Source organism: Malaya genurostris, chromosome 3 (assembly GCF_030247185.1).
Source record: "Malaya genurostris strain Urasoe2022 chromosome 3, Malgen_1.1, whole genome shotgun sequence".
NCBI classification, from domain to species: Eukaryota; Metazoa; Arthropoda; class Insecta; order Diptera; family Culicidae; genus Malaya; species Malaya genurostris.
The window spans coordinates 211,280,108-211,292,780 of NC_080572.1; the positions used below are offsets into that span (position 1 = coordinate 211,280,108).

The 12,673-nt window shown below is 34.6% G+C and overlaps 1 protein-coding gene across 1 annotated transcript; it reads left to right on the forward strand.

Moving 5' to 3' along the window:
* The first annotated feature begins 4,832 nt into the window (after positions 1 to 4,832).
* On the forward strand, positions 4,833 to 5,992 carry LOC131437506 (trypsin-6-like). The gene is made up of 3 exons (XM_058606903.1): positions 4,833 to 4,881; positions 4,942 to 5,522; positions 5,582 to 5,992. The coding sequence occupies exons 1-3, from the start codon at positions 4,833 to 4,835 to the stop codon at positions 5,729 to 5,731; spliced, it is 780 nt and encodes a 259-aa protein (XP_058462886.1). The 3' UTR covers positions 5,732 to 5,992.
* Positions 5,993 to 12,673: the final 6,681 nt, after the last annotated feature.

Sequence of the window (12,673 nt, forward strand, 5' to 3'; positions counted from 1 at the left end):
TTATCTGGCTTCGGCCATACCGATTTTAGAATTCCGGTTCCAGTATAAAATCGTTTTTCAAAGCTCAATCGTTTTCTCAAAAAAAGCCTAATCAAATATCAGAAACAAAAATTCAAATTAAAATAAACTTATATACAAAATTAATTAATTTTATCCAATTATGACTTCCGGTTCTCGAATTACATGATGATGAATTTTTAAAATTCAAACCGATATAGAAGATGACAATCCCGAAAAGCTTCAAAGTTGTACTCAAAACTGTTGTAATTTATTCGTCATATGGCCATACGAATCGGTTTGGGTTTTGCTGGTTCCTGAATACCGGCTCTGGAAGTTCCTTAAATTACCGTAAACTCTAAAGTGGAACTTACATATCATGGCATCTTTAATCGATTATCACACTTCTAGATTTAAATTCGATCCGATTTGCAGTTTCGACATTACAGATTAATGAGTGATTAAAATCTCAAATTGTCGCTTAAAACGACGGTCATTAAAATAATGTCATGAAAACTTAAACACCGAAGAATATTCATGCAAAAAACACATGCAGATTGGTAAAAAAAGGTATTATCTCACTGCTAGGTGGATTAAACACGTTTTTAATGGATTGTTTTGCTTTGACACTTCTCAAGAGTTTTTGGCTAATAAACTTGTTGATAAAAAAAATTTCATTTTTGTTTTCTTTGTGCTGTCCTTCAGCAATGATGGAATAGAGACAAATTTTCTGATTTTAGTTAAAGAGATTTTCGTGTTGGGTTGAAATATTGCTGGTTTGTGTCCAGGATATTCGCCAACTAAACACATTTTCTAAAAATAAGAGTTTTTTTTCAGCAAAGTATATTCTCAGTTTTAACTAATTTAAGGCCATCGTCCAAGTACCATGCGCGCGGGTGGTTTTAGGAAATTTTCGATGGAAATTTTGAAAAATTTGACAAAACCAAAAACATACAGACCTTTGAAATACTTTTATCTATCTACAGGGTGAAAATGGCTGGAAAATTCGGAGGATTTTCCGAGTCTTATCAAAAATAGCACTGAAAAAATGAGCTTTTTTTGTAATTTTTTCACAATTATTTGAAAAAATTAATTCGATGGAATGAAATTTTTTTTTCAAGAAAACCTTATGCTGGCAACAAGGATCACATTCGGAAATATTTTTGGAAAACCTTTTTACGCTTTTCATGAAAATCAACGAATTTCATATCACCGATTTCGTGAAAATTTTTGAAATTCGTGGATTTTCTATGAAAAGCGTGAAAAGGTTTTTCATAAATGTGTCCGAATGTAATCTTTGTATCCATCATAAGGTTTATTTGAAAAAAAAATTTATGTCATCGCATTATTTTTCCAGATAATTGTGAAAGATCACAAAAACACTAATTTTTCAGAGCTATTTTTGATAAGACTCGGAAAATCCTCCGAATTTTTCAACCATTTTCACCCTGTAGATAGATAAAAGTATTTCAAAGGTCTGTATGTTTTTGGTTTTCTCAAATTTTTCAAAATTTCCATCGAAAATTTTCTAAAACCACCCCCGCGCATGGTACTTGGACGATAGCCTTAATAGTTATTTTGGAAATTTTGTTTGCCAAAAACTCATGAGAACTGTCAAAGCACAACAATTGATTAAAAACCTAAACAAGATAATCTCGTTGAAATTGCTTGCAAATTGTTTTGATGTTTTCTGCATGTCTTACGATATATTCATATTGAAACAGGTTGTAGTTTTTTCAGCTGATGGCTATATCGAAACAAAAAAGGCGGGTGAGTAATGTCAAAGACATAACTGGATGCCGTGAATACGAAAACAACTGACATGTTCCTTAACACTTCCGAATATTAATTAGTTGATCAATTGTATGAATTATGCAAGCATTCCCCTTTTCCACATTTTTCGCAAAAACAAAGAAGGCTTCACTTGATCTCGATTACAGTGAATTTCTCACAGCGAAAAGTGCACAAATCTAATCAAACTGTTCTAGATTTGCACTAAACTGAGGATATTTACCTTCGATTTGCGAAGAAGAAATCCTAATAGTTCTTTAGAAAACGTTTAGCAGCTGTGACGTAATTGCTCTTGTCGGAAGCGAAACTAGCTTTGCAAACGACACACAGTACATCTGCTCGCAGTGGCGATAGAATCCAAACTGATCCAATTTTTGTTAAGAGGTTTCTTTTTACGTGATTTCGTTTGCAGCTTTTTACTAATGGGCGGTCCTAACGGCTATAAAAATAACAGCATATACATAGAATTTTAATTTCGATTATTTCATTTCGGGTTTGCATTTCATTGAAAGAAACTATCAGAATGCTGTACGGGATTCATTCCTGCCTTTCAGAAGGACCAAATTGTGGAACTCACTACGATATTAAGCACTGTTCGGAACATTTTTCTCGAACGATTTGTTGTACAGCAGATGATATTTTATTCTCTTCCTCAGAACGCGTTCTGATTGGCTGGGGTTGACATGGGTCAAATGAGACATGTTTTTCAATAGTGTGCTATTGAAATACTTCAATTCTGTTGCTATACACGTTTAATTTGAAAAATTTCGATGCTATTGGTAGTTAGATTATATAAATCCTTTGACAGATCACTGAGCTTTAAAATTACGAGAAAGGCAAACGCGCCTTATGAATTATCCTCTTTGATACTCGTTTATACCAAACATTTCAGAAAAGTTTAATTTTGAATTTTTTGGGATTTTGTCACACAACTGATAATTTTATCATACAATTGTGATCATATTTCCGATGGCGTGTAGTAAAAATTATGTTGATTCGTTAAATAAAGGGTGATTTTTTAAGAGCTTGAGAACTTTTTTAAACAATAAAACGCATAAAATTTGCAAAATCTCATCGGTTCTTTATTTTAAACGTTAGATTGGTACATGACATTTACTTTTTGAAGATAATTTCATTTAAATGTTGACCGCGGCTGCGTCTTAGGTGGTCCATTCGGAAAGTCCAATTTTGGGCAACTTTTTCGAGCATTTCGGCCGGAATAGCCCGAATTTCTTCGGAAATGTTGTCTTCCAAAGCTGGAATAGTTACTGGCTTATTTCTGTAGGCTTTAGACTTGACGTAGCCCCACAAAAAATAGTCTAAAGGCGTCAAATCGCATGATCTTGGTGGCCAACTTACCGGTCCATTTCTTGAGATGAATTGTTCTCCGAAGTTTTCCCTCAAAATGGCCATAGAATCGCGAGCTGTGTGGCATGTAGCGCCATCTTGTTGAAACCACATGTCAACCAAGTTCAGTTCTTCCATTTTTGGCAACAAAAAGTTTGTTAGCATCGAACGATAGCGATCGCCATTCACTGTAACGTTGCGTCCAACAGCATCTTTGAAAAAATACGGTCCAATGATTCCACCAGCGTACAAACCACACCAAACAGTGCATTTTTCGGGATGCATGGGCAGTTCTTGAACGGCTTCTGATTGCTCTTCACTCCAAATGCGGCAATTTTGCTTATTTACGTAGCCATTCAACCAGAATTATGTAGACCATAAATCGGGCGTAAAGCGCGAAACACATTTCGAACCGAACACTGATTTTGGTAATAAAATTCAATGATTTGCAAGCGTTGCTCGTTAGTAAGTCTATTCATGATGAAATGTCAGAGCATACTGAGCAAATAATAATGCATGAAAATCATAACCTCAAAAAATCTGAGCAAATACTAATGCATGAAAATCCTAACCTCAAAAAAATCACCTTTTACAACAAGAGATATTCACGATCAAAAATTTATCACTCTCTCAGAGGGTACATTTTGAAAAGGCGCCCCATAGTAAAGTAAGTCGTATTCAAAAAAAGGTTGATTTATATTTGTTCAAAGCATAATTTTGAATCAAGAAATTAAGATCTTTCACAGTTTGTGTAGAATACTCGTAGTAGGCGGTAGCTCTTCTCTCGTTATTTCATGGTATGTTTCGCTCGGGCTATGCCGTCCGCAGTACTACTTGTATTCGGTATTTGCTTTCCGAGTGCTCAAAGTTTTCAGTGAGAGAGTTGTTTTGGAGGAGTCGAATGAAGAAAACAGTGATTACTATGATTATTACAGGGAAAAAATATGAAATAGAAGTTTATGTTCCGTTTATATCTTTTCCTCCAATGCAACACGGGAATTCGCTATCGTATTTATATCTGCCAATATAGAAAAGACAACCGCGACTGAAAAATTCTTTTCGGTAATAGTGTTCCATCTAGTGGCTAGTAGTCATTACAGTGTGAACCTTTTTTTTTGGTGACAGTGCTCCATATATCTACAAATTGCAGAAGTCAATTCAACCATTCATTTTGGTTGAAAACAATATTTTATTTCTTGAATTTAACTAAAAAATTAAACAAAAAATGACAGCACGTTTAATTGGTAAATTCAACTAAAAAACTAGCCATTTCAACTAATATTTTATCATTATTAAAGGAATGAGAATTAAAAAATCTAAATTAGCAAAATCAAAATTTTTTAGTTGTCTCAAAAAATAATTAGCTAAATTCAGAAAATCAACCAATTTTTTAGCCAAATTGCTGATTTCGGTATCTCCGTGGCGGCGAATAATTGAACTAGATAATAAATATTTCATGTGACTTTTACTCTATGAAGACGTTTTCATTTATATTGAATATACTGTTACGATATTGATCATCCCTGTTTCAAAACACTAGAATGTAATCGTGTAACAAAGCGGTACTAAAATTATACATTATTATTTGAGATTATGCATTATCTCAAATTGTTACCGATATACTTCGACACTTGTTTTTATTGACTCAATATTTAAGCAGTAGCGATTATCCCACTTCAGTATTATTACAGCAAACAATGATTTCACAACTCATCTGGGCATTGCTGTTACATCAAGTAGCCTACGGTAAGTGTAATGCTCATATAGAACTTGTTTTCTACATACAACTCCTTTTTGTATCGAAAGCTGCACCGACTGCAGCTGATTTGTCGAGGATCGTCAATGGCACGGATGCTTCCATCAATGATTATCCTTTCATGGTATCTTTGCGGGGCAGCACTGGCCGTCATTCCTGTGGTGGAAGTATTCTCAACGAAAACTGGATTCTGACAGCTGCACATTGCGTCAACTACTACACAACTCCTCTGTTGCAGTCGGTTCAGGTTGGCAGAACGAATGTTTCATCAGAAATCGACGAGTCCGTTTATTGGATAGACGATGTAATCATTCATCCGTTTTACGATTCGTCTAAAAGTAACATCTTCGACGTGGCGTTGCTGAAACTGAAGAAATCGTTGGTTTTTGGCGATACTATCAAGCGGGTCCAGCTTCCGAAGGACAAGTATCAGGAATTGGATGAATCCGATTTAGCCGTAACCCTTATCGGATGGGGACGGAACGCAACGGAAGGAGTTGCTCATACCACCCTGCAGAAAGTGAACTACTTTGTGGTACCAAATGAAAAGTGCAACAATTTGCATGACAATCACATCTATCCGAACCTGATATGTGCTGGCATTCCAGAAGGAGGAAAAGGGCAATGCAATGTGAGCACTAATATTTACGTAAATTGATGGATATAATTTTCATGTTGTTCGCATTTTAGGGAGATTCGGGCGGCCCATTGCTACATAAGGGAGTTCAAGTCGGCATCGTGTCATGGAGTAAAAAGCCCTGCACTATCGCACCTTATCCGGGCGTACTAACCAAAGTGTCATATATCATTGATTTCATCAATGAAAATGCATACGTGTGAAAGGCAGATGCGATTGTTTTGCTGTCATATCTGAATTAAGTTCTTATCATTCCACGAGAAGCCGTTTATTTGAACTAGCGATAACCCAACTTCATTTATTACGTTCGGATTGAAATCTTCAGACGTCAAATCGAAGAAAACGATGTATTTACAAATGAAATCTATCAAGAACAGTATTATCAAAACTATTGTAAATTTTGCCTCGTATAGAAAGATTTTTTTGTATACTTTTGCTAGTGCTCGCGTTGAGAAGTGCTGATCAGAGATGCCAGATATTTTCATAGAAAATGTATATTGCTTTGTATAAAATATCTGTCTTTATCTCATTTAGAGGGTTTCCGGTTTGTGCTTAGGGCACATCACCGTTTTGAAATTTCTTTATGTTTCGTCTTTGACTCATCAGTGCAGAGCAGTTCAAATTGAACTGCCTAATGCAAGACTCGGCAGTTCAATTTGAATTTTTCTTTATCTGTTTTCGCTATTAAAATGAATTTTCTACAATACAATTATGTTGAAAAATGTTATTCCAATAGATTATGGTTATAGAATGGTTGATTCAATTTCATATCTTCGTCAGTCATTGCGGTGCTCACAAGAATATTCAACGACGAAATTTTACAGTTTTTTTCTTATCAAAAACAAATGAATTATGATTCCATAGACTTATCTAGTTTGAAATTTTTCACTTCATATGTTGAGATGGATTTCCAATCTGTATCAAATCTGTATGCGCATGTAAAAATCTGTATAATACAGAAATATCTGTAAATGTCATCTCTTGTACTGACCATGACCATTCAGTACTTGATGATCAACCAAAAATAATGAAATTTACACAGCGTGTAATTCAATAGTAATCGGAAATAGACATCAGTTGATTCTAGAATTTGATTGAAAGCCATAACATATGTAAAATTAAATTGAAGTGCATTGATTTTTCTGTTGATAACGCCGTATTTTCTTATAAACGCTTAGTTTAGCTTACAAAATACATTGCAAAATAAGGAACAGTAAGGTAACTTTATATACAATTTCTTGTTCCAAATATCTGCATTAAAAAGATGTGAATTCCCAAAATTTGTCTAACCTTGCCTTATCGGCTTAAAAGTTCGATTGAAACTGTCCACGTAACATAATACACAGTTAAAAATATTAAGTCGTAGATTCAAATATGTTGTATATTTCGTTGAAAAATCAAGACAATCTAATTTAAAGACTGTCCGCAATGGTTCAGAATCTGTCAATTTTTATGGCTGCGTCCTGTTGTTTACACTCTTCTCTAACCACTTGTGCAGTTGTTTATTCGTTTTCATTAGTTTGTTTCGAAATGCGTGGAAGCAGAACAACGTCGAAAAATTGTGCACAACTGGTGCACAGAACGCGGACTGTCACTGAGAAAGATAGCAAAAATGGAAGGAGTAAGTGAAAAAGCCGTGCGAAATGCAATCAGGAAATTCGGTGAGGATAACACCTTTGAGGATAAACCGAAAACGGATCGAAAAAAAGGTCCTGCCAACCCTCAGTTGAATAAACGTATACTGAAGGCGTTCGAGCAAAAGAAGGAGGTTTCAGTTCGGGATGGCCAAAAAAGTGGGCACTTCAAAGTCAAATGTTCTTCGTGCTAAAGAACGTTTGAATCTTCGAACCTATAAGAAGCAGAAACAACCAAAACGTAGTCCGAAACAAGAAGCATCGATCAGGCCGAGGGTTCGAAAGCTGTACAATACGATTCTTGCTGGAAATTTGAACTGCATAATCATAGACGACGAAACCTACGTGAAACTCGATTACAAATCCAGTCCAGTTAAACCAGTCCGAGACATCGATTGAAGTCGAAAAATTTGGTAAGAAAGCTATGGTCTGGCAAGCAATTTGTAGCTGCGGTAAGATTTCGAAACCCTTCATCACCAATGTAGAGATGGTCGGGTATCGGGTATTTTACCCGAAACCCGACCCGTACCCGTACCCGACGGGTTTTTGATCGGGTACGGGTAAAAATTTTTATTTTCAATCGGGTACGGGTCGGGTACGGGTAAAAAAAATTTACTGCTTACTCGGGTACGGGTCGGGTCGGGTAAAAAAATTTACTACTCACTCGGGTACGGGTCGGGTACGGGTAAATTTTTTTTCTGATCGATTAACCGACCATTTGTACTTTACATAAATATGTTTACACGTTGACGAGAATTTTTTTTTGCAAAACAGTTGTTCCGAAAAATAAACAATTTGATTCAAGGGGTTTTGACATTCGCACCTAGAACTAGACCTGAAAACTGGCATCTTTTTCCAGAAAAAAACATTTCTTTTCTTCATTTAAAAAAAACGATCAATCATAGTTACGTGAAAAGTTATGTGAATATTTTCCACCCTACTTTTTTATAACATATTTAATAAGACACACTGCCTTAGCTCTAAGATGTTGCGGCCAGACCCTACTTTTCACGTAGGTTTTAATGGACTGCCATTTTAAAGCTGTTTAATGCACAATCCAGTAAAAATTATTTGATTAATATATAAAATGTAGTGTAGTACTCATATCACATTCAGATAACAGAAAACTGTTATTTTAAATATTGGTTGGAGATTTTCAAAATTTACATATAAATCATTAGGATTCTACCCATAAAAACATGAACATTTATTTCAGAAAATCTGCATAGAAGTTCTTCTTATTCTTCACTTCTGGGTGGTGTCACCTCACTTGAAATGACACCGATTGATGGCACAGCAAGTTGAGCTATATTGCCAGTTCGATGTTCAACATTTCATAAGGGCACATAAACCAATGAGAGTTTCTCTTTGTTTACTTTCTCTTTTGTGAATATCTCTTTAATTTTCACGTGTACCTACAAAGTATTCGTGTAGAATGAAAGATAATATCTCCATGTTTCCAACATTACCAAATATGTAACGAACGTTTGTATAATAACGCAGATATAGTCGAAAGAGAAAGTAAACAAAGAAAATCTGTCAATTGTTTTTAGGCCCTTTTGAAATGTTGACGTCGAGTTAGTTTACGTTTCTTTTCACTAAAAATCTCGATGCGTGACAGTCGCAAAAGTACGGGTGAAAATCTTTTCACGCGAAATGCTCAAATTATCACCATGTTCACTCGTTGAGGGTTCCAAAGGAGGTGGAACAGAAGTTCAATGGCTGTAAAAACCACCAGCTCCCGTTAACATCGTTGGTGTGGGTTTGTGAGGCTTACAAAACGGGCATATTTGACAGATTAATTTAAATCAAAATCATAATTCATTTTGCTTTGTAGTAAAAAAAATGTAACCAAAAAAAATTTCTCACAAATGTTCAAACTACTTACACTTGAAGGACTCACAGTTCACCATTTTCAAAATTGAATTTTTCACACCGGGAATACACGTGAATTATTTGATGTTTGGTCAATTCACGTAAACGAACCGATGATACTCTATTAATTTTAGGGGATGTTCGTGATTTTTCAAGTGATTCTAATGTGAATTTTTATTTGTGTGTCAAGATAATGAGCACGTTTACTTGTGGTTCTAAAGAATTGGATCAAAAGTCGCACTGTTTCGTAAAAACCATACCTACCCAAAATTGAATACAACGGGTATTACGACATTTTGGATAAATATGCTTCTCGAAAAATTTGAGTAGATATAACTCCCTTTTGTTGACATTTGTAAATGAGTATAAAGTACCAAAGACATTGGAAATCTATTCATGCTTCACAGTGTATTTATATGTTTAAATGTAAACAAGCATTTTAATGAATTTTACTTACAAACTAGAGCCTGATACGCTCTATCTAGCTCGCTATCTAAAACACTTTATTTTTTCCATCCTGAATTTTGTTAAACTTTTTACTACTCATTCGGGTCGGGTACGGGTACAGGTAATTTTTAATCGGGTACGGGTCGGGTAAGGGTAAATTTTTTTATTTTTTATCGGGTACGGGTCGGGTACGGGTAATTTTTTTTATTATTGATCGGGTACGGGTCGGGTACGGGTAATTTTTTAAATTTTTAATCGGGTACGGGTCGGGTACGGGTATTTTTTTTTGCTGATCACTCGGGTACGGGTCGGGTTCGGGTATAAGAATTTCTATACCCGACCATCTCTACACCAATGCTTCAATGAACAGCGAAATATATATCAAGGAATGTTTACAAAAACGAATTCTACCCATGATTCGAAGTCACAAGGATCCTGTTGTCTTCTGGTCAGATCTTGCTTCTTGCCACTACTCGAAATCAACGGTAGAATGGTATACTACCAAAAATGTCACTTTCGTCCCAAAAGACATGAATCCACCAAATTACCCACAACTTCGACCAATTGAGGAATTTTGGGCATTAACGAAGGCACATCTTTGGAAACATGTGTCGGCAGCCGAAACCATTTAACAGTTCGAAAAAGATTGGAAATGGTGTCAAAACAAAGTCGCCAAGAAGTATGTATGGAATTTAATGAGGAACGTTCGCAAGAAGGTGCGCCAACTAGTCCACAATGGCTAAGTAGCAAACGTTGAGAATAATATTCTGTTGTTGTAGTCTAATATTATCAGAATATCGAATAAAATTTGAATATCTAACACTTGTGAATTATTTACAGCGAAATCAAAGTGCGTCCATACTTTCTGGGACAGTCTTTACTTTCACATCGATGATGTTTTTCAATCAAATTTTTGATTCAATTGATGTCTATTTCAAGTGTATCATTGAATGACATGTAGTGTAAATTTCGTTATTTTTTTGTGTACGATTCATTGTGTCTGCTAATTTTATGATTGTACATAAAAAGAATAAATATATAATCAGGTGTTTACAAGAACTTTTCATGAAGTCATGCAATCTTGTTCCGTCCACCAATCAATATATTTTCCTCCACTCCACGAGAAATGACAACGTGGTGTTATGTAAACTCGATAGATGACAAGTACTCCCAAACCTCCATTTACGTAATAATCGGGTCTTCGTAAATCGAATTATGACGTAAGAAAAATTTACGTTATTCAGAATTTTCAACGTAAAAAAAGTTAACGTTATTTGGAATTTTCAACCTAAAAACAGTTTACTTTATTTAGAATTTTTAACGTAAAAAAAGTTTACGTTATTTGGAATTTTCAACGTAAAAAAAGTTTACGTTATTTGGAATTTTCAACGTAAAAGAAGTTTACGTTATTTGGAATTTTCAACTTAAAATAAGTTTTCCCATTTATGTATATTATTGGATATGTATAATATAATGGATAACTATGGAACAAAAACTATTAGTATTTGCAGAAAAAGGATGTTCTAGGTCGCATCAATTTCCAAGATGACGACTTCCGGTTCATCGATATTCGTTACAAACCATCAGAATATGAGTATTTTCGGAACGGGTTTGATGAGTACAAGTTGGAAAACGATGTTTGAGGTGGTTCTGAATTCCAAGATCGCGACTTCCGTTTTATTGATATTCCTTGAAAACCCTTTTTTCAGTGAAAATGATCAATAGAATTTAAATACACTATACTATACATAATCGATACACATTTATAGAATGCGTTAAATATAAATTTATACTTTCATCTACTCTAGCGTTTCGTTTGGTGAAGATGATCTGTGAGGCAAATTCTATCGAGGTACAAATATATTTGCAGTGCTAAGATTAGGTAAAAGTATTACAAGTATTATTATTTTTATGAAAGTTGGATAAGGATAAAAAATTTCAAATAGTTTCTATTTTATAATTAAATTACACATGTTTCACAGTTGAATGAACATAGTTTGCAGAAATCATTTAATCGAATTTTGAGGAAATTAAATGATTATAATGATAAAGTTTTGACGTAGGACTACGTCTTTCTTTACTATGGTCAGCTGGGCGCATTTTCAAAATTTCACAATACGAAAGTGGGACAAAATTGCTCCAGATTTGATTTCTTAATTACTTTTTACCAGTGTGAGTATTTTCTATAAATCTTTCAAAAAACGAATGGAAGATGGTGTGGAATTGATGTTAATACCACGTATATTACGTAAACATTGATCGAATAGTGACAAAATAGGTACGTACAAACACAGCACATCATAATCAAGCGAATCTATAAATGGACTCTGTAGCACGTTTGCTAGCTTAAGTCTATGATAATCCATGAACGGAGACATATTGAGTGCGCAGGCTTCCATCTACTTCAAGACAATGAAACTACACCTGGCATTATTCAACTGTCAGCGACGAATATGAAGCTCCGTTCCTCAAGCCTAAACGCAAAAAACAGCAACTATTGATTGAGTATATCGTTTATTCATCCCCGGCTGAAAACAGCAAATAGTTCCTCTGTGAGCATATCTGCTGTTGGACGTTCGCAATGTGCGTTTCGCTTCAGGATCAATAGTAAATCAAGTTAATTTGTGTTGGAAATTTTTATATTACGTACATTTTATTTGGTACGTATGCCATAGATGTGTGTATTCATATATGCAGTGTACCGTGTTTGTCAAAGTGGATTGCACGATTGAGTTCCAAACAATCTTTTTCAACAATATTTTATTCTCAAATGAATGTTAAGCTTGACATCTTGGATGAAATATCAGTTTTGAAAATTACTTACATTTTACGAATGTAGATTTTAATTCTCTAATAAAAAAGTTAGCACCACTGCTTCAATGCATTTGTATCAGATTGCGCTACACAAAATTAAATATTTTCTGTTACAAAAGCAGTTTTCCGGAAAAATAAATAGTTTTACGACAAAATTGCATATCCATTGCCTTTCTTGTGTTAAATTAAAGGTTTCTATTTTGCGGGTTTACTTAGATCTTTATATCGCAATAATTTCTGCAAGAGGAAATCCATATAGGAATGTGTTCGTTGCTAATCAAATGTATTAGTGGAAATTAGCTGAAACTGAAATAATTTTTCTCGAGCAGTTTCAAAGAAAACAGAAGATTTTAGACTAAGATTTTCTCTTTTCTT

What these genes read in the sequence shown, in the direction of transcription:
- LOC131437506 (XM_058606903.1), top strand. Translation starts at nt 4,833, where the DNA reads ATGATTTCACAACTCATCTGGGCATTGCTGTTACATCAAGTAGCCTAC. An exon ending in GTTACATCAAGTAGCCTACG is followed by an intron (nt 4,882 to 4,941) that starts GTAAGTGTAATG and finishes TTGTATCGAAAG; the next exon opens with CTGCACCGACTGCAGCTGAT. An exon ending in GAGGAAAAGGGCAATGCAAT is followed by an intron (nt 5,523 to 5,581) that starts GTGAGCACTAAT and finishes TTCGCATTTTAG; the next exon opens with GGAGATTCGGGCGGCCCATT.